General features: G+C 36.6%; 1 protein-coding gene across 4 annotated transcripts in view; it reads left to right on the plus strand.

Annotated features, from left to right (window-relative positions):
* Positions 1-25,133, plus strand: part of DLG5 (discs large MAGUK scaffold protein 5) — a 109,550-nt gene that overhangs the window by 79,016 nt on the left and 5,401 nt on the right. Inside the window, exons 12-32 of one of the 4 annotated variants that reach the window (XM_074830551.1) lie at positions 291-418; positions 1,004-1,179; positions 1,711-1,814; positions 2,540-2,632; positions 3,547-4,566; positions 8,075-8,213; positions 10,045-10,192; positions 10,718-10,839; positions 11,456-11,545; positions 12,795-12,963; positions 16,119-16,196; positions 16,847-17,009; positions 17,972-18,105; positions 18,686-18,850; positions 19,220-19,403; positions 20,373-20,521; positions 20,829-20,999; positions 22,112-22,308; positions 23,037-23,180; positions 23,374-23,501; positions 24,291-24,400. In XM_074830551.1, the coding sequence (XP_074686652.1) occupies positions 291-418; positions 1,004-1,179; positions 1,711-1,814; positions 2,540-2,632; positions 3,547-4,566; positions 8,075-8,213; positions 10,045-10,192; positions 10,718-10,839; positions 11,456-11,545; positions 12,795-12,963; positions 16,119-16,196; positions 16,847-17,009; positions 17,972-18,105; positions 18,686-18,850; positions 19,220-19,403; positions 20,373-20,521; positions 20,829-20,999; positions 22,112-22,308; positions 23,037-23,180; positions 23,374-23,501; positions 24,291-24,400 (3,812 nt within the window). The remainder of the gene's footprint in view (positions 1-290; positions 419-1,003; positions 1,180-1,710; positions 1,815-2,539; positions 2,633-3,546; positions 4,567-8,074; positions 8,214-10,044; positions 10,193-10,717; positions 10,840-11,455; positions 11,546-12,794; positions 12,964-16,118; positions 16,197-16,846; positions 17,010-17,971; positions 18,106-18,685; positions 18,851-19,219; positions 19,404-20,372; positions 20,522-20,828; positions 21,000-22,111; positions 22,309-23,036; positions 23,181-23,373; positions 23,502-24,290; positions 24,401-25,133) is intronic. The other 3 variants (XM_074830552.1, XM_074830553.1, XM_074830554.1) reach the window with 3 other exon arrangements.

Genomic DNA, 25,133 nt, shown 5'->3' on the forward strand with positions numbered 1-25,133 from the left:
TGAATGTGCTTTATCACATGGTCTTCTGCTTTCATATTCCTCTTTGGTGAAGTTCCACTTCTGCATTATTTCAGCCTTAATCTGAGAGAGAAGGATTGCTCTAATGCCAGAGGATGCCTAATAACTAATGGAATTGGGAGGTTATATATTGAAGTACAAAATATAAAAACTTGCCTAGAACAGGTACCCTGTAAATGTAAGTGTGTAGTACAAATGTGCAGTAATGCTTCTTGCTAGATAGCAGCACAATGGTTGCCAGTGCAGTTAAGTCACTTGTTAATATTTATTAGGACGATATGGACTTGAAAGCACTTGGTTTTGATGTGGCAGAAGGTGTGAATGAACCATACCTCCCTGGAGATTGTGGGATCTTTGTTACCAAAGTCGACAAAGGAAGTATCGCTGATGGTCGATTAAGGTAGGGTTTGACTTTGGAAGATACTTGTCTTTTGCTGATCATAATAAACTAAATATGAGCATATTGTAAATTGTCTTCAGTTTTTCCCATTAAACACTGTTTGACTCATCTCTTAAAACTCACAGGATTTAAAATGTTCTTTTGTTTCTCTGTGTATCACCTAGTCTGTTTATTATCTCCCCAAACTTTGATCTATTTCTTTAAATTTTGGGAAAGACATGGTGAGCTATCGGCGGAGAGCAAGGGGAAAGGAGAGTAGAGCAAGGGATAATTTGAAACCAGCTCCTGTTCTTAGTGTTGATAGGAGGTTTTTAATAACTCTCCTCTGTCCAAAGAGTTGCTTTTAAATAAGGAGTAGTTATTAGTGACTTGAGGATATACTTTTGCTAGTGAAGTGCAGACTGGAAGTCCTGGTTTTCTTTTAGCTGCTATTAAATGATTTTTCAGGAATGGAGAACTCAAGATAATCAAGATTAGCATATGAGATCAGCTCTTTTGCATCCCTTTTCCTGAATGTCACTCATGTGCTGTGTCCGGTGAAGTATGTTTATATCACTGACCTGCTAATTTCTGTTTATCTATCAGAGTGAATGATTGGTTGCTGAAGATAAATGATGTGGATCTGACTAATAAGGATAAAAAGCAAGTTATAAAAGCTGTTCTAAATGGAGGAGGTGTTATTAATATGGTGGTTCGAAGAAGAAAGTCCTTAGGTGGGCGAGTGATAACACCTCTTCACATCAATGTTTCTGGACATAAAGGTAATGGCTATAAAGGATTATATAAATGGTACATGTTTGTTCAGCCAAAAATGGCTTGATATGAAAGTACATGTTCTGGGCCTCTGCTTGAATCCGACTTAAACTGTTACTTAGGGATTTTCATTAATTGTTTTTAACAAACTAAGAACTGCTAATACTGCTGATAACTTTATTCTGTAAATACAGGTTTTCTTTGTTTTGTTCTTGGGTGGGTTTTAGGTTGCTTGTTTTCTTTTAATACTTAATTCTAGTTAGCTGCCTGTCTGGAGTGTTACTGGGAGTCTATAAACAATACTGTTAAACTCATCAGTCACCCCAGCTTTGTATGATTATATTAAATTTTGGGATATCTAAAATATCTATTTTACCCCCGCCCCCATGTTCTTATTTCTTTAAAAGGGTTTTCAGAAATTTCAGTTCAGTTTGGTAGTTACATTGATTTCTCATGCCTGCAGGTCAGAGATGCTGTTTGCGCAAGGTATTTGACTTGCAGGAGTAAATTAATTTTTTTTATGTGTGTGTGAATTTCAGATAGTGGAGTCAGTCTAGAAAATGGAGTATTTGTTGCTGCTGTTGTGCCTGGAAGCCCAGCTGCCAAAGAGGGTTCCCTTACTGTGGGAGACAGAATAATTGCTGTAAGTCTTAAGAATGCATTCTCCTTTTTTTTATTTATTTGTGTTACCATTGATGCTACTCTTTATGATCCCAAACTTTCCATTGTTTTCCTTTCACTGTATTATGCCCTTTTTGTATATTCACTAAATATTTATTATAAATTAATGTGCTTGTAGGCTGAGTGATTAATATAATGTGCAGGTTGTTTGCTATGTTTAGATCTGATGAGAATTTTTGACAGAGACAGTGACTTATTCTTCACATTTGGCTTATATGTAATGATACTTGTTTTTTTTTTTTTTATACTGAATGTGAAAGGTCAGTTCCAAAAGACATCTCTTGGTTGGATGAAAGGTTTCTTGTCTCTTAAATTACAATATCACAAATGTCATCCTTCTGGGGGGGATGGAATTTTTCCCTGTGGGTGTTTGCAGCCTTAAACGACCTGTCTGATTTATTGAACTCCTGTGAAACAGAAGGTGGTTACTGTTGACGTACAAATGCAGAGAGGCTAATGTAGTGAAACAAGTGTTGTTACACTGTATCTCTAGGAGGAATAGCAAAATTGTAGGAAGGAGGCTTGGTTTTTCAGTGGGGAATGGAAAAAAACAGACAAGGTCAAACAGGCTTCAGTCACGTATACATATAAAACTAGTGTTTTCCCTGTCTCAGAGATGCTACCTTAAGATGCTCCACACCTGCTACCTTTGATTTAGAGATGTCTGTTGTGTTTTTTTCTGTGTAGATCAATGGCATTGCACTAGATAATAAGTCGCTTACTGAATGTGAAGCTTTGCTACGTAACTGTAGAGATTCCCTTACCCTGTCACTGATGAAGGTGAGTAGGAGAAGCTAAATTTGCAGAATTTTCTTGAACTTATACAGAATTATTTTAGTTGTTCAGGGAAGAATATATGAAAAAATGAATATATCTTCATGGGACAATCTATGCTAAAAATAAGACCATCTGGATGCATTTCACTGGTGGTTCGCTCACTCTACAGTTATTTCCAATGTAAGACTATGGTGGCATCTGGTAGGAAATAAAACTTATTTATTGTTCTTACTACTTTCCCATTTGTTTGCTAGTCTCATGAAATGACTCCTAGCACAATTGTTTCTTTCTTCTTGGTTTCCACTTCAGAGCTGCAGCAGTTTTGTACATGAACAATAAACTGCCTTTTGATGACAGAAAGGTTTGCTTTTAGTCAGGAAGGAGTTGTCAGAAAACTGGACTCTGGCTATCCTGAGGTAGTACAAGGCTTTCTTTTTCAGGCTCATTGCTATAAAAATATTATTCTGTTTTGCGTATTGAGTTTAGAATCCCATTATGCTGGGACTGTCACATGGGCTTTGTGAGTGATAATTCCAGCTCCAGAGAGCTTGAGGTTTTAAGAAAGTAAAAAGATGAAATGTTTGAGGGGAAATGGACAGTGAAAGATGACTTACTAGCATCATTTAACAGAGGTAGAAGTAGAATGCAGGTCACTTCTCAGTCAGTTCAGTGCTTCTGCCACTATATGGAGTTGCTGTTCTGGAATTGTTCTGAAAATTTCAAAAAACTTCTAGCTTTGTTTTATCTGATGTTCCGTGCTTTGAATCTGTAAGATTTTATTAAACCTTTCCCAACTGTATCCATACATGTCTTGGTGTATATTCAGGGACAGGTAAATCAAGGAGGCTAGAATATGCCTCATACTAAACAGAAATCAGCCATAATAATAAGGTGATCATGTGTGGTTTTTGTTTTAGGTTTTTCCTCAGAGTTCATCTTGGAGTGGTCAAAATATATTTGAAAATCTGAAGGATTCAGAAAAAATATCAAACTGTAGGGTTCATGCATCAGAGATACAAGCCCAAAATAAAAGAAATCTGAAACTCAACAGCTCAACCCAGACTGACATTTTCAATCCAGACATCATGGATGGCAAGAAGGACCAGAGTGATCAGGGCAGCGGTTCATTTTGCAATCACAAACCTTTTCCTAATAGCACGTTACGAGTAGACTCTCATAGGAACACAGTGCACAGTTGCCACAGTAATTCAGAACACAGTCTCAGCTCTTTCAGCCCAGAGACATATGGGGACCAAGGCTATGGAGCTGTTGACTTGGACAACAGGAGGCTGCCTTATGAGCCTACAGGAGCTGACTGTATGATGGTTGAGACCACATTTGATAAAGGACATGGAACTAAGCATAGTGGTGGTACCTGGCCAAAAGTTATGGTTAATATCTCAGCAACAGAAACAGAAAAGTTCTCTGTGTACAAAAAGCCAAAACAAAGGAAATCTATCTTTGACCCTGATACTTTCAAAAGACCACCAACTCCTCCCAAACTGGAGTACCTTTCCCCTAATCAGGTGACAGGCCATTCACCTCAACCATCAAAAGCTGAAGTGGCTTCAACTCCTCCAACTCCTCCTAAGAGAAGTGACTCTATCAAATTTAAACATAAACAGCAGGCAAGCTCTGCATCAGAGTCTACCGTAACAACTGGATCACCACCCACCAGCCCAGCCACTGCACAAGCTCCAGTTTCCTTGGCACTTAAGCAGGACTCTGCTACTCTCAAGGGGCGCAGCAGGAATGCTGGGCATTATTATCGGGAGGAGGGAATTGACTGCACTCATCTCTCTTCAAGGAAATCCTGTGAAGAGGACATTGGCTTTCAAAGAGTTGAAGAGCCAGAGATTAAAAGACCGAGGCCAAAATCAGCTCCTGCTCTGAGGCATAAAATGACTCCTATGCCCATTCCTAATCCTGCGCTTCAGGTAGAAGCTTGGTATATTGAAGCACAAAACTAGAAAACTTGGTGTATTTTAAAAGTGGTTTTGGGTGCCCAGTTACATATCATAACAGGAGAAGCACAGCCCGTTTTCAAAATCCAGGTCCCCTGAGAAGCTACCCCAGACTCAGCTGGAACTTTGCAGTATCTCAGAATAGAAAACTAGTTAATGGAGTTGCGGTATTTAGCAGACAGTGGGGGCTGACAAACAGAATGATAGAGTTCTGCTTAGCAGCCACATCTTGGGTTTTAATGCTGCTTGTTGGAAGATCTGGGCTCTTTCTTGTCTGCTTTTGACAACCTGAAAAAAAAATTAAATAAAAAAGCAGAGGGGCAGCTTTAGAAAAGCTGAAAATAAGGCCTTCTAAGTTTTACAGAAGTCAGATTGATTGCCCAGCTCACTACAAATTAATGGAAAAATGTATACCATTCGCAGTGTTGTTTTTTTGTAAGTCTTTCTATGTGTCTAAATAATTTTGTAAATATAATTTGAAATTCGTAGGGTGTTAGGCACATTATGCTGTAAAGATGGACCGTTTATGAGAATACGGTTTAATAATACCATTCAAAATGAGAGTATAATTTGTTAGAATAAACAATCCTGCTTTGGAGATTGTGGGTAATGTCTTACCAGAGTAGGTGGAAGAAAAATTTTATGCTGTCTAGGAAGAAGAACCTATTTAGATGACTGCATTATATAAAGTGACATAATCAGTAATGTGGTTTCAGGTCCACTGCCTCAGACTTGCTCAGGTGGCAGATGCAATTATTTTTTTTTCCCCAATTAAAATCTGAAGTTTCAAAAAGTGTTATTTTTGCCTGTATATAATCATATCATAATGACTTAGAATATCATATTCTTTGTCCATACTTGTTTATATCTAGATAATCCCACCATCTTTATGGAGTTTAGAAGCAATACAGACAGTAGAGCTGAATTAGAAGGAGTACAAGGTTTAGAGCCATATTCTGCAAAAATACTGGTATAAGAGAACAACTGGCAATTTTGTTTGTCTTTTTTTGGCTGCTTCCATTGTATTCCTTCCGCTTTCCCTAAAATTATTTGGGAAAAATAGTTACGGAGAGCTTTAAGCTTTTTTTTATAGAAGTGTCCAGTAAATTCTGTATTATTGTTGTGGTTTAACCCCAGCCACTAACTAAGCACTACACAAGCTCTTGCTCACTCCCCACAGCGGGGTGAGGGAAGAGAATTGGAATGGTGGAAGTGAGAAAACTTGTGGGTTGAGTTAAAAACAGTTTAATAATGAAAATAATAAATTGTAATGACAAGCAAAATAACAGAGAGAAATAAAACCCAAGAAAGACAGGTGATGAAAATGAAAACAACTGTTCACCACCAACCGACTGATGCCCAGTCAGTCCCTGAGCAGCAGCCCCCAGCCAAACTTCCCCCCAGCTTTATCTGCTGAGCATGACGCCATCTGGTCCAGGATATCCCTGTGCTCAGTTGGTGTCAGCTGTCCTGGCTGTGTCCCCTCCCAGCTTCTTGTGCACCCCCAGTCTCCTCGCTGGTGGGCTGGGGTGAGAGGCAGAAAAGGCATTGAGCTGTGTAAGCTCTGCTCAGCAGTAACGAAATCATCCTGTATTATTGACACTGTTTCCTGTACAAATCCAAAACATTGCCCCATACTAGGTACTATGAAGAAAATTATCCTAACCAAAACCCACACAGAAAATGACAGAAAAGCATAAGGTTTTAGTTTTGTAGCTGAAATCAGCAGATTTATTCTGCACAGATCTGAAGACCAGTATGGCTAAGAGAAAGGTCACAGTTTTTCATCAAGAACTGCACCGCAAGAAGCAAAGAAAGGCATATTCTAATGTCATCTTTTGGCACGTGTATAATAAAAAAAACAATGTCAAGCTATTGAACGCACTTGAATATGGGATGTTTGCTTTACATGGAATACCAAGTTGATCCATTAGTACTGATAGTCCCATGCTTCATTATAGTGCATTGTCATGAGCATATATACTGTCCTGGTTATAATTGTGGTAATATTTATACGGTGAGTGAAGAGTTTCCAACTGTAACAAGGACACATGTAGGTAGGGACTTACATGTAAGAAGTTCGTTAGCTGGAACAGAGGGGGTCTTTATGTCACTTACTATTTAAGAGAACAGAAAGGATAGGCAAGGACACATTACGGTTGGTTCTACATGCTGCCCAAGTGATAATGCAGATATGTAGGTTGTGGTTTGAGGTAAAGAAGAAAATTGTATAATAGAATTATAAAATCATAATTTTTGTTTTTTAAGGTTACTTGATGTATTAGTTAATTTACATTTGAGGGTTAAATTAGGACTAGGTTCTGTGAATCTTCCCCCCCCCCCCCCCCCCAATTAATTTCTCCCCCATCCTTCCAGAAAATAGGCAGAGCTCTGTAACTCTAAAGTTATTGACTGAAGAGCAGAAGTGATATTGTGCCTCAAAATTTCTCTCTGGTGGAATCATCTTTGTGCATTTCAACTATATCAGGTTGTGTGACAGTAGTGTCCAGTCTGCATGTATTAATTCCTGAAGTAAGGTTTATAATATCAAAAATATGTATATAGAACATGAAGTGTAGTTGAATTTGTAGCCATATTGGGTGCTATCAGTTTCCTTAGTTGTGTATATACAGTTAAGTTTGTGTACTTTGAGTTGATAAATTCAAGAGAACTTCAATCTGTGAGTAGTAGGTGGTACAATTGCACCCATGGTAGTGATCAAATATTGGTTCTAAGAAGCTACCTCTGCATTTTAGAGTCTTTGTGCTCTCAGTAACTCTTAATTTAATTAAAATACTGCTATCATAAAAAGTGTAAGTACCTTTTCAGTAATTATTTTTCACTTATTACCTACTTCAGTCTCATGGTTTGTGTTGTACATTTTGAATGTGTAAACTCTGCTTGCTAAGCCCTGAACTTGCAGTTCTCTAGCATCACTGTTAGTATCTGAGCTCTTCTTATGTTTCTTAATTCACCAGTGTCTACTCATTATGTACAGAATAGGAGTTGTGATGGTTCCAAAACCTGAATTGCTCTGTTGGAAAGGTTGTTCCACATGTATCTGAAAATACAGTCTTAGAGAAAAACACTTTGTCTTGTTAGCCAGGTCTTCTTTAGGAAACACTTGTGATAGTGACTGAAATGAAAGTTGAAATGTCCTGTGAAAGCAGTATTTTGAAGGAGAAATGTTAACTAAATGGTGGGTGTTTTATTGTGAAGGAAAGTATATCAGTTAAGTTGCAAACATTGGCCTAAAAAGATTACATAATAATAAAAAGTAATAGCGGAGCAGGATGGAGGAGGAAGCGGTAGAAGTGAATCGGTGAAACATAAAGGTGTAACAAGCACTGTGATGTTGAGCACATTCTTGAACAGATACTAGAAAGTTTGAAGATGCTTACTGCCTACAAATCTTAGCTATTCCATTTTTTTTCCTTCTGAATCTTCAGCTTCCTATAATCAAACTTCTGTGTTTTTGTAGGTGCAGAAGTTTGCTCCAGCTAGCGAGGAGCATCTGTCTCCAGAGCTACAGGAATGGGCACCATATTCACCAAAACGGTCTGCTAGGCACAGTGATGGCTTTGTGACTGCCGCCTTATATGCTGGCAGCATGTCAGCAGGTGAGTGGCAGAACTTGTAGTTACTTTCTAGGAATACCTCAAGGAATTTGTCCATGTTGGACAATATTGGGGATTAGTCATGAGAAGCACAGAACAAACATGACTCACAAAACATATTTCCATGGTCTGTTGTAATCTGAACATGGTCTGCTCAGCTTTGGACTGTAAAGAAGTGAAACCTGTTTAAGAACTGTTAAGAAAACTGAGCAACTCCTGTTTGAAGAATTTGTGTTTCATCAGTTTCTGTGCAGAGGAGTTTAGAATACATTAATGGTGAACAAGGTGTAGTCTATCTGTTAGGGAGACAAATAAGATTTCCAGTATTTTTGAAAGCAAACAGTAAATGGAGGTGTCCCAAGCTTTAGCTGCTTAACTTCTGAAATACTTCCAAGGAAAAAGATTGGATGTTCAGAAAGTGCAACATATTAAGTTCTACCTATTGAAAATCAAATACTTGGAGTATCTCAAGTTGAGTGCCCAAACTGGTTGTGATCTTAATCTGAATTAAAGATTAAATTCCAATGTGTTTGAGATACTAAGCTGCCAAGGAGGGAACTCAGAAGCAGCTCACACAGAAAACAATATAATCAGGTAGAACAGAAAACAGCTAGCATATTGTCCCAGTTGATCAAACAGTTGTTGGTATTGAAATTCATGTTAGGAAGTTTTATATGGGCGCTGACTAAATGGAGTGCTTCAGGAGCTAATTAGGGTATCGTATGCCTAGTTGCTTTGAACTAGTCAAGAAGCATTTGGTAAACTTGTTGTTTGGTCTTTAGTGTAGATACTTTCAGCAGTTGCATATGAAACTTGATTTTCAAATCAAGACAATATTGATTTTTTTATGACTTTACCCCCAAGTCTTTGGAAAGCCCCAAAATCCTGCACATTCTAGAAGCAATGAAAGACTTTATTTTTACTGGAGACCGTGAAGGAGGTAATGACTTGTGTATCTGGAACAATGGATAGCTTCAAACCTGGTTGTCCCAATCAATTTTCAGAATGTAGACGTGCTCAAGAGTATCTCAGATCAAAGAAGCTTTTGCTCTTGTTTGATTTCTTTTACTCTTTTCTTTCTCTTTCTTTCTCTTTTAATAATAGTAGAAAAAGTATTAGAAGGTATTATTTCTCATTAGAAGTTTTATCTTATGATACCTTTGCATAGTAACCCAGCCACTTCAACCCTACGTTAGAAAATACGATTATATGTCTTGAAATGGGAACAAGTTTTTGCTACTGTAATCTGTGCTGCCAACTCATTTAAGAGGAAATTGGTAAGATAGGCTTTGGTTGAGTACTGAAGGAGGAGTGAACTTAAAAGAACAGCTTGAGTAATAAGTTTCATAAATAAAAATTGAAATACTGTAATTTAAGGTCATAGGACACACTAGAAGTGGAAGTCTTTGAGACAACAGAAGAGGAACAAGAATCAGCTGCAGTCAGTTCAAGTACCAAATAAAAACTTGCATTCCTGCCAGATGACTATTCAGAGAGAAATGCAGAATTTTTGTTGCTTTATAAAAAAGTTTAATACTTGAAAACAGAGAAAATCGTGTTGTTATCCGTACATATTAAAATGGTACACTGTGAATGACTACATTTTTGGTGATATGATCCACTTTATTATAAACCAGATTTAAAATATGCATGTACTACTTAAAAGGTGTCACATGATGCTTAATGTATTTGTCTGATGCTAATAATTTTTATTTATAGATACATACTCATACATGCAAATGTCATAATACATAATTATATAATTATTTAAATATATTTTAAATCTGTAGTTTCTATGCTAATGCTGGTAAGAATATGTTTTTATAATCTTAAGCAGGGACAGTACCAAGAAGCTTAGCACCGTGCCCTGCAGTAACTGCTATCATGAGAAATCCAGTCTATACTGCCTGGAGCCATAGAGTTCACACCAGCAATTGCCCATCAGTTGCCAGCCAAATATGCCATCAGCATCTGCATCCCAGGTGTTTTGAAATTTATATCTCCTTATGTTTTTGTTTTCATTATGATGAAATTGCTTCTAGTAGTTGTCCTATACAGTGCAGAGTGAAACAAGCTACTGTTGTGTGTTATTTTGATCCAGGGTTCTCAAAACCATTATTGTGTAGAAGTTATGTGCCTCTTGCTTTCATGTCTTTTCTTAACTGATGGATTAGGTTTCCCTCTACTCCACTGGCTGATATTGACAAAGAAATTTATTTTTTTAATGAATTAATTTCTAATGTTTCTAATGTTTCTAATTTTTTTCTTGTTTTTGCCAAAACAAGTAAAGCCTTCCCCTTTTTTTGTAGCACTCTAGGATATTTTTCCTTTTGACTTCTCTTAATTCAGAAAATGATGGGACAATTTGGAAGTGGGAAGGAGAGGACCATTAATTTTATTCAGTAACTCATGGATAACCAAAACTTTTTTGTTGGCCAGTTTGCTATTTGCTGAGGTGCTTTGCCCAGTTCTAAATGTTGCCCTATTCTCCTTTTTTTTGGATGTAGTTCCCAGCATCAAGGTCGCCTGAGTTTGGACCTAAGTCATAAACACTCCAATGACTACTCTGAAAATACACGTTCAAGAGCATCTCATGGCTCAAATTCATTACCATCCAGTGCAAGACTTGGTAACTAGCTTTTCTGATTTATTTCCTGTGGGACTCCTTTATGTTGGAGACAAAGAGCAAATGGAAAATTCCTTAAGTACATGCATTATGGTATTGTCATAGCTAGTGAAGCCTCAAGGCTCCCTGTGTTCTGTGCTTCATTTTTTGTGGTTTTATGACTAAAGGTGTTTTCTGGAAGTAGCTGTGTTTAATTCATTCTTTACAGTCTCTTTAAAATGCTCTGTGTGTGTGTGTGTGAGTGATTCTTCTTTCCGTGCCTGTTACTGTTTGAAAGTACCCTTATTGAGATGGGAGGCCCAGCCAAAGTATTTCTGAGGTTCAGTGAGGTGTAGAGAAGAAAAGGAGAGAACCTCCAGACCTAAAGATCAAGGATGACTAATGGCCTAATGTAAATTGTATTGTTGGAAGATAAATTAAACTTTTATGTTTACTTGATTGACTTGTAAGATTGTTTATGCCTATCTTAGTAATATCAAAGCAAATGCATGCTTTGTAGCAATGACCAATGACCAGAGGCCATTTGAATACTCATTGAAGAAGTAGAATCTCAGCGTACTTTTTTGTTCAATGTAGTTGCTTTAACTTTTGTCATAATGTTTTCTTGTTGTAAAAATAGGTTCTTCAAGTAACTTGCAATACAGAACAGAACGAATTAAGATCCCTTTAACACCAAGATATCCAAGGTCCATGATGGGCTCTGACAGAGGTGAACTATTTCATAAGTAATCTTGGTCGTACTATTTTCAGTATTACCAATCTGAAGCCTTTGCAGTTGTTAAATCAGGTTGCACTAAAAGCTAAATATGACAGTTTTATTAAAGTTACAAAATCTGCATTTTGCTACAGAAAGGTAAAAAAAAAAAAAAGAAACTTTCTAATGGCAGTTGATTTTTCTGTTAGTTGACTCAAGGACGTGGCATGCTAAGAAAGAAATGCACAAAAAAAGTAGGAATAAGCATTGCTGTATGTTTTACAGTTGTAGTTTTCTAGAATGATGCCTTAAAAGTTTTAAGTGAGATGACCTGCATTATTTTTTGATTCTTTAAGTATATTATTTTGCATATTATTGTATTACTAATTTTAAATTATATTTTGAAGTGCAGTGTAAATATTTTAGTATTTCACTCTAAAATTGGTTGGTGGAGGATATTCAAAGACATGATACAAATACCATTTGGAGTGCTGGAGAGCTGTAGAATTTGGAATTTCATGACAGTAAACAGCAACTGTTTGCTGCCATCACTGGCCAAATGTTCTGTAGCCTTAATGGATTGTATGCAGCAGTTTTCCTAATGGGGCAAATACAGTTCTTACAGAAGGCTTTCATTTGTAATTAGTAATTTGAGATCTATTTTCTGTAGCTTTTTCAGAGGAAGAAAACGGAATATTTCTGTCAGGGCACTTGTCCAGTGAATTACTCAGGGAGGGTACAACTAGGGAAAAGAAACAAACAAAGTCATGTCAAGCTTGTTTGAAATTGCAGAGCTTTCCTGTCTCTGTGTATGATTCATGCTGGGTTTTTTTTGGTGTTTTCAGGTGTTTCATAATGTATCTCCTACCCAAAGGAAAGGGCTGTACATAAATATTTTATTTGAAAATAAACCTATATATTTAGTTTTTCTTTTCCTTTCCTGGTTTTTATTATTTTTTCTTTAACTTTGCATTGCTAAGTGTTTTTAGCCATGCATATGGTATAGCTTGTCTATAACCTCCTCTCGTTGAGAATGGCAGTAGTTGTATGCACACTTACAGAGGACAGATTTGGCATATAGTCATTAAGGACAGTAAGTTTGCACCATCTGAAATTAGTTACCTGGTCTTGTTAATAGAGTGTTAGTGAACAGTCGGTCCTCTTTCTTGTCTCAAATGTGTATGGTGTCTTCTACTGCGTCTCTGTAGATCTCCACATGATGACAGAGGCAGGATACTAAAACTCAACTGTTGATTTTCCACAGGCTCGTTGTCACACTCTGAATGTAGCAGTCCCAGCTTGATAACTCCTCCACAGTCACCTCTTAACTTGGAAACATCTTCCTTTGCCAGCAGCCAGTCTCAGAACTCCCTTTCTACATTACCTAGAATTTCCATTAGCCCAGTATCTGTTGGAGAACGTAGAAAAGATAGGTAAGGTCTCCATGTTACTTGTTTTCAATACAAATGTGTTTGATGGAATTTTGTACATTTGTTTATTGGGCTGAAGGAATGTGAACATTTAATTTAAATGACAAATATGTAGGCACAGAGGTGCATCTCAGGTCCTGTTAGTCGATGTTTTTATTTTCTTTACAAAGTATGTAAGAGATCTTTGTGTGGATTTTTTTCTTCAAAACTGAAGAGTAGATTCTTGAGTTTAGAAAACTAAGGAATTTCATAAGGTTTTTATTTCTTCCATGTTAGATTAATGGCCACACCAAATAAGAGCAGTCTAAATTGGCATACACCCCTTCAGCAGAACTACCTCAGGTGCTTGTTTACAATAGGCTTGTTCAGTACTCCAGAAAACTAAATAAAATTCAGACCTAGTAACATCTGATAGCTAAATATCAGGTGCCTTAGCATTGTAAAATATATACTCTAACCACTGTGCCTTGATTCAATTCCATAACATGAAAAATTGAGGGCATAACTGTGCAAGAAGATATGTACAGATGCAGTTTTACTACTGTGACTGATCCCTTTGGCTGCACCTGGACTGCTGCTAGAAATAACATTAAGTATACGTGTAGCTACTTGCAGAATTTGAACCTGATATGATAGATTTCTTAAAAACATGAGCTTTGTGCTTTAACAAGTTTCTGTATCTCATGATGAATGCTTTCAAAATATGTTGCTTATGGTATCAGTCTTGGACATCTGATTTCATTTTATCATGATCTGGCTAGACTGAATATGTGAAAAAGTTTTCATGAATTCAAAGCATTGAACAGTAAAACACAAATCTGAATCAGGCTTTTACTTACACTAAGGCAGCTGAATGCCATTCTGGCAGTGTAAAGGACCTATGATGTGTTGGAATAGATTACATTTATGGGGACTTCAAGACCCCTTTGTATTGCTTGATTTATGTAAAAGGACTGACCATAAAAAAATGTGAATGATAAAGTAATAAGGATATTCTGTATTCTAAGTTTTCTGGTAGTAATAAACAGTTATTAATAAAATGCTATATGAAGCTTTGGTCTTGTTTAAAGAATAGGTGACTAAGTCGTTGTAGTAACTCTAGAATGTGTATTGTGTACAAAGGACAATGTGTTTCTTCAGAAGGGAAAGCAAAGAGGTTTTTGTGACCTTTCATTTTTTCTTAACTTCGTGTGACTTCTGTACTCAGTATGTTCAATTTGTGTTCTCATATAAACGTTCCTCTAATTGTCACTTGCAAATTCAAAGTCAGAATTTCTTTTCTCTTTCACATGACTAATGATGTATAATGTTCAGCTGAAAAAGATAGGTTTTTGACACCCCTGTAACTTTGTATCTCTGAGCACAAGGTATGTGTTCTGATCTCTGGGGAATATCAATTTCTGTTAATGTTAAATAGGTGATTGAAGTACAGTCAGGTTCCAGCTCCTTCACTCTTGCTGAGCATATGTGTAAACTGTAGTCTGAATCAGCTTTCTAAAAAGAATATAATTCTGAGTTTTGGGTTTGTGGGGGGTTTTTTATTTGTTTTTTTACTATTTTTTTAAAGCAAACCAAAAAACTAACACACACAAACAGTTCTTAATTTAGGAAAGTAGCTAATGTAAGTCTATCCTAAGAAAACATTTGAAGATGCCTAGATAGCATTTTAAATGGTTATTTGGTCATATAATTCTTTCTGATCCCCACAAAATAGAAGTAACTCGCTTGGCCTTTCTTCAGATAACAATAATAATGATGCAGATGAAAAAAAAATTATCAGTGTTTCTGTTTGTTCTGTTGATTTTAATTTAAATGAAAATTAAAAGATCTGATCAATTAAGACTTTTTTCTAATCAGTGTTTAGTGATTCTGGCAGGCAGTCTGAATGTTATAGAAGAGTGCGCTTCACTTGATTTTAATAACACTGCTTATCAAGTAAGACACCTTTTTAATGTTATAATTCTGTTTTACTTTATTATAGATTCTCTACTACATGCATTTACTAGTTATCTTTCATTTTGTAGTTACCAGAATTCTAAGATACGATCCTGTGCAATTTGTATGAGCTTGATTCTTTCTTGTTCCAATCGAGAACAAAGAAGCCAAATTTAAAAATGCACATAGTAGATGGAAAAGCAGAAGGGTACAATAAATCAAGTTCAGAAAGTTGTAATTTTATTTTTTAATGAGGTAGCATGCCATGATAAATTTTGTGGTATTAAGAAACTTCATACAATATCATGGTGTACATGCTCATAATGAGTAAAAAAAGTTGTTCATAAATTTCAGTTTTCTGGGAGTTAGCAGAGTTTAGTTAAGATATGCTAGAAAGAATGTGGGCTTCAGATTAAGTTTGCTAGTAGTAAACCTACCTTAACTCCATTATATCAATAGACAAGCTCTGAGGGCATTACCTCTAAAAGTGATGTTGATGTTTTAAGATTACTGGGTTCCAGAGTTGCATTCATATCAGCAGACAGTTTTTATCTTTTATGCATCAATAAGCTGGCAAACTCTTATGCCTCTGCTGCAGAAGGCTACCAAATAGTTACCTTCAAAGACTGTGGCAATAAGATAATTTATGAAATGATGTCCTCTGCCCTTAGCCCCAAATCCTACTCTTTCCAAAAGTAACTTTCCTCAGCCTGGCTCACATAAATAGCAGTGAGTGAAGTCCAGTTAACTCATCTGGTCTCTGAACAGCACAATTAAAATAGTTTAAACAGTTGGCACAATTTAGAGAATGTCTTTATGATGTAATGAAGCGTTAGGAAAGAAAACATTCAAATTAATGCATGTCAAATGTAGTATAATGCTATTAAAATAAAAAATACACCACACCTGGTACCTAAACTGCTTCATTCAGAATGAACTCAACATCATCAACAAGGTGATGCCTTTTGCTATGTAGACGTTACTGAGTTCATAGTAATATGAACCAGCACTTTTTAGGAGGCTACTGTTTTGTTTATACAAACCATGAAGAGACCAGCCCTGTTTGTACAGGTGGATACATCCTAACTATGTGGGGGAGGAAAGGGGAATGTATCGGGCTTTTCTTTTGTATTAGCCATTCTCTTGTTATGCTTACTAGTGTGTTACTACTGTGTGTCTTTATCTAAGTGTTCTTTTCTTCTCAAATCTTCTACATCTTTCAGATATCTGTTCCGTAATAGGTCTTTTCTGAGAATCCCTGTGGCTCCTAGGCCTAGGTTCTCATCACTAAGGAGTTTGAGGTTGGCCTGATATAAGGTTGTCCTTCTCAAGCAGTATTGCGCACTTTGTGCTATTTTACATGTTTGGATAATTGCTCTGAGGAGAATTTGCATGGTAATTGTAATGCTACCATGCAAATTGCTGTCTTAATGGCTTGAGTTTGCAACTGCTTAATTTTCATTACTAATTTATGTTTCCCTCCATACAAATACGAAATCTGATATTTGTGCATTGTTGTCCTTTGGTTTACCGCCTTATTATTTATGATGTTTATTTTCACTGGCAATAAAGACTCCCAGCATTTATATTTGTAACATACCTTTCTGGAATATGGTTTGTAAATGACATATTATATACAGTGGTTTAGTTACTTTTATATAATATGCATCTGGAAGCTTCTTTCCTACCAACTTCACCACCATACTATTTATAATTCATATTTACCATAATGTTTTAGAGCAGTTGTGTACTCAGTTTACATTTACTTCTGCCACTGTATGTTGCATGTTGAATGCAGTTAAGAAAGTTGGCAGTAATTTTTTTAAGTAACTGTTTAAACCTATTTTATTATTACAGTTCAGACAGACATAAAGTATTGCATGTAAGTTTGACATTGTGATGGTTCAAGTGCAATTTTGTCCAAATCAGTTTTAACTATCTCCTCTAAAAGGCCCTACATGGAAGAGCCACGTCATGTTAAAGTGCAGAAGGGTTCTGAGCCTCTAGGGATTTCCATTGTGAGCGGAGAAAATGGTGGAATATTTGTCTCTAAAGTAACAGGTGGGAGCATTGCCCATCAAGCTGGCCTTGAGTATGGTGATCAGTTACTAGAGGTAATTGTTTGCTTACTATTCCTGTGGCTTAATAAATCAATTCATATGACTCCAGCCATAACTGCCTTCCCTGAAAGACTATCTTGTGAAAGCTTGTGTGCTGTGAGATGTAGCAAAGGATACTCTCTATTGTAATATTCTAGTAATCGTGATTGTTGTGACTTTTTGTCAGGCTTTATCATAAAATAATGCCTTTTGATGACAGATCTGCATTACATCTTACATAGATATAATTTAATTTTAATTTTATATTAATATATTAGATCCTAAGCTAGCTAGTTTCTGTACTTAAAACCTAGTGAAATATAGTCCTAACACCATACTCTGCCTGATAAAATGAGTAAATATTCAAGCGGCTGGCTTGTACTGAGTTTCATGCTGCTGTTGCTGTGGCATATCCTTACCTGAGATACCTGGTTTAAAAAATACTCGGGTAGGCTTCAGATTAGCTACAGTCATGTTTTTGCCTACAGTATTAAATAAACATGTGGAGGAGCATTTTGTAAAGTACAGAGGTATTTTGTAAATGCTAGATCTGTTCATGCTTGTGTATATTAAAGCATCTTCTGTTGCACAGTGTGTGGATGATACTACAGTGGGCCTAAATGGATCATGGATCTGAATTTACCTTTAAATCCTGAATTTCTTCAGATCGGTGATCTGAACCAACTTGTATTTAATCAGTGATATCAAATCATAATGCAGCTCAGCATACATATGTCTTTCAGTAGTGAAAAGATTTTTGAATTCATGCTCAAGTTACCAAATATTTTAAAATTACAGTGATTCCTTCCAAGGAGTAAACCCTAAGAATCATTGTATAGCAGCATTTCCATTCTCCTATTTACCCCAGTGGAAATAAGTCAACTTTTAGACATTGAATTAATCAGGAGACTAAAAGAATGATTTTGCTAGTTTCTGTCTGAAAACTTGACATCCTGGCTTTTGCATTTTTTTCATAGTTCAACGGAATAAATTTGAGAAATGCTACAGAGCAACAGGCTCGACTAATCATTGGACAGCAGTGCGACACGATTACTATTCTGGCTCAGTATAACCCACATATGTATCAGCTTGGCAATCATTCACGATCAAGGTAAGGCTGGCTAGACTTTGAAAAAGCTACTTGCTGGTCCATGCAGTTATTTAGCTAGTAGATAACTTCTGTACAGGTAATGCGTTTGCAAACAGCAGCAAATTTGTGCTGATAAGTGTGTTAGCTTAGAAAAGTAATGTGTGAATACATGCTTGTCAAAAAGAAAAGAAAAATGCTTGATGCTTTACTGTATTTTCTCTTATTTGGACATAATCCTTAGATGCATTAAACTAAAAGCAAAAATTACTTCTTCCTAGGCTTATGAGATTCTAGTACTTCAAATTGGTTTTAAATTTTTTTTATAGTTGAAGCTTCCAAAAACTAATTAGAGAAGGCATATGACCTAGTGAAATTATCCATCCTGTTTTCATGCATGATCACACTTCAAAACTGATCTTTATCTTTCTCTTAGACTTATGGTGAACATATGTTATTTGGCATGCTGGTTGGGGTTTTAGGTTTTTTTTCTTACTTTATACTTGATTTACGGCCAAATTAAAAACTTTGTGTGGAAAATATTTGGCATTGGTGAAACACTAACTCACCAGTCTTTTATTATTTTTTTTTTTTTTACTCTTAGTTCTCGCCTAGAACCTGTGAGTAATCATTCTACCCCTCAAGGCAGTGGAGCTGCAACACCTGACAATCATTCCGTAATTGATACTGTGAGTGAACAGGATGAAGGAACAATGACACCCCCATCCAAACAAACCACACCAACTACAAGTCCCCGGAATTCCTTAAGGTAGAGACTAAAATTTTTGCCGTAAGGACAAAAAATTATCAGGGTGGATGTGAAGGATATTAAAAAAGAAAGTGTGCTTCTTTGAATGCTGTGTCTGGTTGAAATAAGTCAGACAAGTTAAGTGAACCCCAGGTTAAAAGTACGTGTTTTCAGACTGGTTTTGAAAGACAGGGTCTGCAAGGAGTGAAGAACATTTACTACAAGATTAGTTCTGCAAGGAGCATGATGTTCATCTTAAAAGACTGTATCTGTAGGTGACTTATTTTGAATAATAATTATGTAAATATATGTTCTTCAGATGACTAGTTGATTGTACGTAATGCAAGTTTTTAAATTGAAGTACATGGGTTTTTTTCTCCCTGTCAAAAGGGGCCCTGTGGACACAAGCAAAAGGACTCTTGAACCTAGAACTGTTGTTGTTAAAAAATCCCAAGTGGATCTTGGGATCCAGATATGTGGTGGAAACCTCTATGGAATATTTGTCTCAGATGTAGATGATGATAGCCCAGCAAAAGGACCTGATGGACTAGTGTTGGGTGACATGATACTTGAGGTAAGCTATTAAGAAAAGTCTGCAGAATACTGGCAAAATGTCTAGGATGGTATAAAGAGGAAGTTGTTCAAAGAATTGTGCTGTCTCACAATGGGAGGTGTTCTGTGAATCTTGAGTTCCTCCCACAAAACCCGGATAAGAATGGTGAGAAAGCATAACCTTCATTCTGGCTGCAACACATGAAGAGCTGGATGATGCGGACCTGGAGAACTACCACTGCGGAGACCACAAGTTCCAAACAAGTTGGAAGGGCTAATGTATATCCACTTGGAATTATGAACACCTGCTCTCTTCATCTAAATAGGAAGCCTTGAATCCAAGTGCTGTACATAGGAGAAAGGCAAGGATATGAAACATAGCAAAACAGAGAACAATACTGATCTTATCACTATGAAATTCTAATGAGAGTTCAGGGGAAGCCATGTAATACATCTTTGACTCTGGTTTCTGTATCTGAAATGAGAATATTTATCTGCTTGGCAGGACTATTAAGGCGATAAACGCATACGTTTTTATGAGCTTCTTAGATACAACTGAGCATTGAGACTGTCTGAGCACTGAGATTCTCCCATTGTGCCTCCAGTATCCAGATGGAGATTTTGCTTTGCAGTTGTGTTTCTGACTTCCCTCAGACCACTTGCTTTCCTTAAAAATATTAATTTCTTTCTAGTGTGAATTTTATGATTCTCAGTTTACACTTTGAAAACTATTTTAAAAAGTGCAGACTCTGTCTCACGGTGCACGTCTGCTATGTTCACTCGAGTATTTTGTTTACCACCCCCATGTCTGTCTCCTGCTAGACATCTTAAGGTGCAAGCTGTACTAGAGTTAGGTGGCAAGATTTACTTATAGACAGGGCTTGCCAGTGGGAAAAACAGACTCATTTTGCATGTTTTTCAAGCACACCTAATTCTATTGCCTGTTAAGATACAATTTCACACCTAAGGCTTTGTGTTTTGTGTTTTGTAGTATGGGTCCATTGATATGCGAAATAAAACAGCTGAGGAAGCTTATCTTGAAATGTTGAAGCCTGGAGAAAACATCAAAATAAAGACTCAATACAGAATAGAAGAGTTTAATAAGATAAAAGAGCTTCCTGGAGATGGATTCTATATCAGGTATTTGAGTGTGACTGGTAATGACAGCATAAGGCTGTTAGGATAATATGCAGACCATCGTGAGAGAGATAGTACATCAGTTTTACCACATTTTTTAAATTCAGGGTTTAATAATTTATCCCAGCTAGTCTCTGACAATGAGTACACAATCTGTAGCATAGTAAGTCTGCACGTTTCGCTGTAAACTTGTGTGCTCTTGAAATTTAGTGTGCCACTAATCTGTTAACTTTTTCAAAATAAGTATGCATAGTCTTCCCTTGAGTTGATGGAGATCAGTTGCAGAGCCTATTTATGTCTTCCTTTCCAGAGCACTTTATGACCGTCTGGCAGAGGTGGAACAGGATTTAAGCTTTAAGAAGGATGACATTTTGTATGTTGATGACACTCTACCACAGGGAAACTTTGGTTGCTGGATGGCTTGGCAACTAGATGAGAATGCTCAGAAGCTGGAAAGAGGACAGATTCCAAGTAAATATATGTGAGTGATTTCAGTTACAGTATTTATCTTACAGTCTTTAAAAGTCTGACTAGTGAGATGTGGTATAAAAGGCTTGTTTGCTTCTATTCTCTCTGGGAGATACTAATTCTTAGACATGTCATTTTAGGGATGACATATTTTAATAACATGGAATTAAATACATTGAATTCCATCAAGTTGTTTTTAATGCTACTAAATAGTAAACTAGAAATGGAAACGATACACAGACCAGTGTTGTCATAGATAATTCAACAACAAAAGTGAGAGTAACCACAGCAAAAAATAGCCTGGAATCCAAGGTTATCACAGTTGTTCTTGGAAAGCATCAGTGGTTTTAGTTATCTGTGCACAGCAGTGTTATTAGAAGACTGTGTATCCACCACAATCTTGTAATGTTGGTAGACCAGTGAAGAGGAGTATGCAAGAACTAAAATTTTTACATCGTTACTGAAATCACATTAGTTGTCACTCAGTGATTAAAGTATTTTTTTCATTTTAAGATTACTGGTTTTCTGCTTTGCTTTTCTTCTCTCCATGTCATAACTCAAAAGTCATCCTGACGGTGGGACAACGGTACTATGTGTAATGTGTGGAAGTACCATATATATATATGTGTGTGTGGACCCATACACTTCACTGATAGACTTGTTACTGGAAGTTGGTAAAACCAACTACATTTTACATGTGTTATGTGGCCAAAGTATTTGTGCTCATATAAAATAAAAGTCTTATTTTGGATTTCTAATAAGTTATTTGTAAGAATGAGTATAACATGCAGCTTCATAGAAAGAGTGGGATCTTTGTTTCTGTGCCAAGGCTGACTTTACCGGCAAGTAGGTGCTTACTGCTGCTTCTGCCTTGAGAATTTTGCCCTGCCTGTCAGAGTGGGCATGCTGCTATTTATATTGTACGAATTCTGAGGAAACGATGTATGGGGTTTTCAGATGCTTATTACTTGTTTGTTTCTGATTAATTTTCTGTGATGAAGATACTCAGGCTGATGCTTGAGACAAGAATTTCCAGTGTGTTCCAGAAGCAGCCGTGATACTGTTTGTAGAAAAAGTTTAAAAAGATAAGTTTAAATGCCAACCATTTAGTCTGTTTCATTATAGGATGGATCAGGAATTCTACAGGAGACACAGCATGTCTGAGGCTAAAGATGAAAACAGCTCATCTAAGACATTGTCAGCAGCAGCACGGAGGTCATTCTTTAGAAGAAAGCATAAACACAAGCGAAGTGGTTCCAAAGATGGAAAGGATTTACTGGCTCTTGATACAATCAGTACAGATTCAATTCCTTTCTTAGATGGCAAGTACCTTTCTTATACTGGGAAGGGGGTTGCCTTTCCTTCTCTCTCATTTTAAACAGCTGCAGCGTGACACAATGAATAATGTTGCTTTCTGAATACAAATGGTGATCATACGTCCCATCACATACGGTGACTTTAATAACAACATTTTTTTTGTATATACCAAGCCAGAGTGTTTCAAATAAAATTTTTTTTGGTAATTTATTCCTAGATCTGTTAGCATCAATGTTTCATTTGCAGAGGGGGATTGCTTTTTGATGCAGGGTTTTCATCTTCCTTTCAACTATTTAATTTCTGTCCAGGTCACCTAGTCTAGACAGAAATCCTGGGCACCACTCAAAAATCTTCACTTCTGTTTCTTCCCTCCTTTACAAAAATCACGTTGGTTAGAATGCTTACTTCCTTGTAAGAGCTCAACAAACCAAACCAGAAAAAACAAATATCATGTCTTGTTTACACTTTCAGGAAAAAGTAGGAATGATTGGCTTAAAAGTTTGGTTGAGGGTTGGGGGGGAGAAGCACCAGGTTCAATTTGAAAAGTTTCAATTTTAAGCTGTCAAGTGGAGAAAATTGCAATAATGGCTAGTGGGCATTTTTTGTACTTGTCAAGGCCTTTATCCCGTGCAAGGGAGTTGTTTTCATAATTACTGTTAGGGTGCTTCTCCTTATCTGGGGAATGCCAAGAAAGTAATTTATACTTTTAAAAGTAAATCTTCTGTGTTTGTAGATTCTGCAAGTCTGGCATATCAGCGTGTACAGAAAGTGGACTGTACCTCTCCTAGGCCTGTCCTTATTCTAGGACCTTTACTTGATGCTGTGAAAGACATGTTGGTCAAAGAATCCCCTGGAAAATTTTGCAGATGTCCTCTTGGTAAGTATGCAAATATAACCAATTTATTCTTGCTTAGAATACATGATAGTAACATCTATATAAGAGAATTAAATGATAGCGCAAACATGGAAGAACCCCCAAGAATCTGAATTTGCAGACGTTGTTTTGTTAGCCTTGTTCTGTGCTTAAGGAATAGTAATTAAAGTGGATCTCTTCTTCTTCTGTGAAACAGAGGTTATGAAAGCTTCCCAACAAGCCATTGAACGGGGCGTGAAGGATTGTCTGTTTATCGATTATAAACGGAGGAGTGGACATTTTGATGTGACAACTGTGGCTTCAATAAAAGAGATAACAGAAAAGGTCAGTCATTTCTAATGCTGTAGTTCTTTGTACAACTTGCAATATATGGTCATACTATGTTGGGGGGATGGAAATTATGTTAGTGTTGTCCTCCTTTAAGGCATTCAGACACTTGTTCCCTAGGCTGCTGAGTAAAATAAAAGTTACCTCTCTTTGGCATGTAACTGTTTAAAGATTATTTTATGCAAGCTCACCTTTGTAGAAACTAGGAATGTCCATATTCTTTTACAGTATTTTTAAATAAAATTAGAAGTTATTTTCTTAGATTCCACAGATTCCACCCCTTGTCCCCCAAACAAAGATTTAGTTTTCTTAACTATTTCATTTAATGCAGTCATATAGAACATAAACATCATAATACTCCTGGAGACAGATGTTAATTAAAATCTGTACATTGCTTATAGTTTTCTGTCAAACCACACAGAAGTCTTATTACTTTAATGCCTCTGTTTGCTTATGACTTCTGAAAGAGAAAATTAATACTTAAATTTGGAAAAATGTATTGCATATATTTTTAATCTGAGTTTTCATTTCATTAGTTCTTCAAATACTTTTATTTCTATCAATCTGTGCTTTTGGTACTATGAATGAAATTTCTTGCGGTTTTTCATCTTCTGTCTTTTGTTGTAAATCCTTTGGGTACAAATTTCTCAGTAGCCCCAAAATGCTAAATGTGTAGCAAAATTATATTGGGTTGCTATGGTTTAAGTAGGGGAAGAAATGGGGGATTTGCATGTCTGCTTGTGCTCTTTAACTGAATCAGTGTTTTGCATTTACATTTGATCTTAGGATTGTCATTGTCTGCTTGACATCGCTCCTCATGCCATCGAACGGCTCCACAGTGTTCATATCTACCCTATTGTAATTTTTATTCGCTACAAAAATGCTAAACAAATCAAGTAAGTCTGTGAGGGTTATAGTTCAGGGGTGTTTATTTTAGCTTAAAATAAGCTTGTTACCTTTATTTTTTCTTTCATCCTAGTCATCTTAAATCTCTTTAAAATGTGGAAATTAATCCATATAAAAACCGCTGTGAGGTAAATGATCTTAACTTCATTTTGGTTGCATGACAATTAAGTGAATCTTTCAAAGAAATCAAACAATGTAGACTAAATTGTACATACTCCAGGGGGCACTCAGATCTTTCCTGCTCGCCTTTGTATTAAACCGTAAGACAGATATGGGTGAGATCCATTGAGGATTAAGTGGTGACCGTGACAAAGAGCTATTCTTCATCTTCTCAGCAGGGCCAAATGTGTGGATGCAGTGCCAACTGATTTGTAACCTCTGCTTTCCCACCTTCATTCTCCAGTGAAAACGGCAAGGGAAGTCCCCTTTTGCCATGGAGTGTATATACCGTGGTCGTCTTGGGCTGTGCTCCTTCAGTAATTGCAAAGTTCCTGCTCAAGTATAGCCAGGAACAGAACACGGGAGTTAGAAAGCCCAGTCCCTCCCCTAATGTTTGAGTAAGCCTTTACACGTTTTGGTAGATTGATTTGGCAAGAAGTGACATAATCTCCCAATGTAAGTATTAAGAAAGTTTTGTTGAGAGATCTTCTATTTGTGCTATCTTCATTTTGAAAGTTGAAGACTTCTTATATTCTTGATCTGTGGGTGAATTTGATGACTGTC

Source organism: Strix aluco, chromosome 7, assembly GCF_031877795.1.
Source record: "Strix aluco isolate bStrAlu1 chromosome 7, bStrAlu1.hap1, whole genome shotgun sequence".
Classification (NCBI taxonomy): domain Eukaryota; kingdom Metazoa; phylum Chordata; class Aves; order Strigiformes; family Strigidae; genus Strix; species Strix aluco.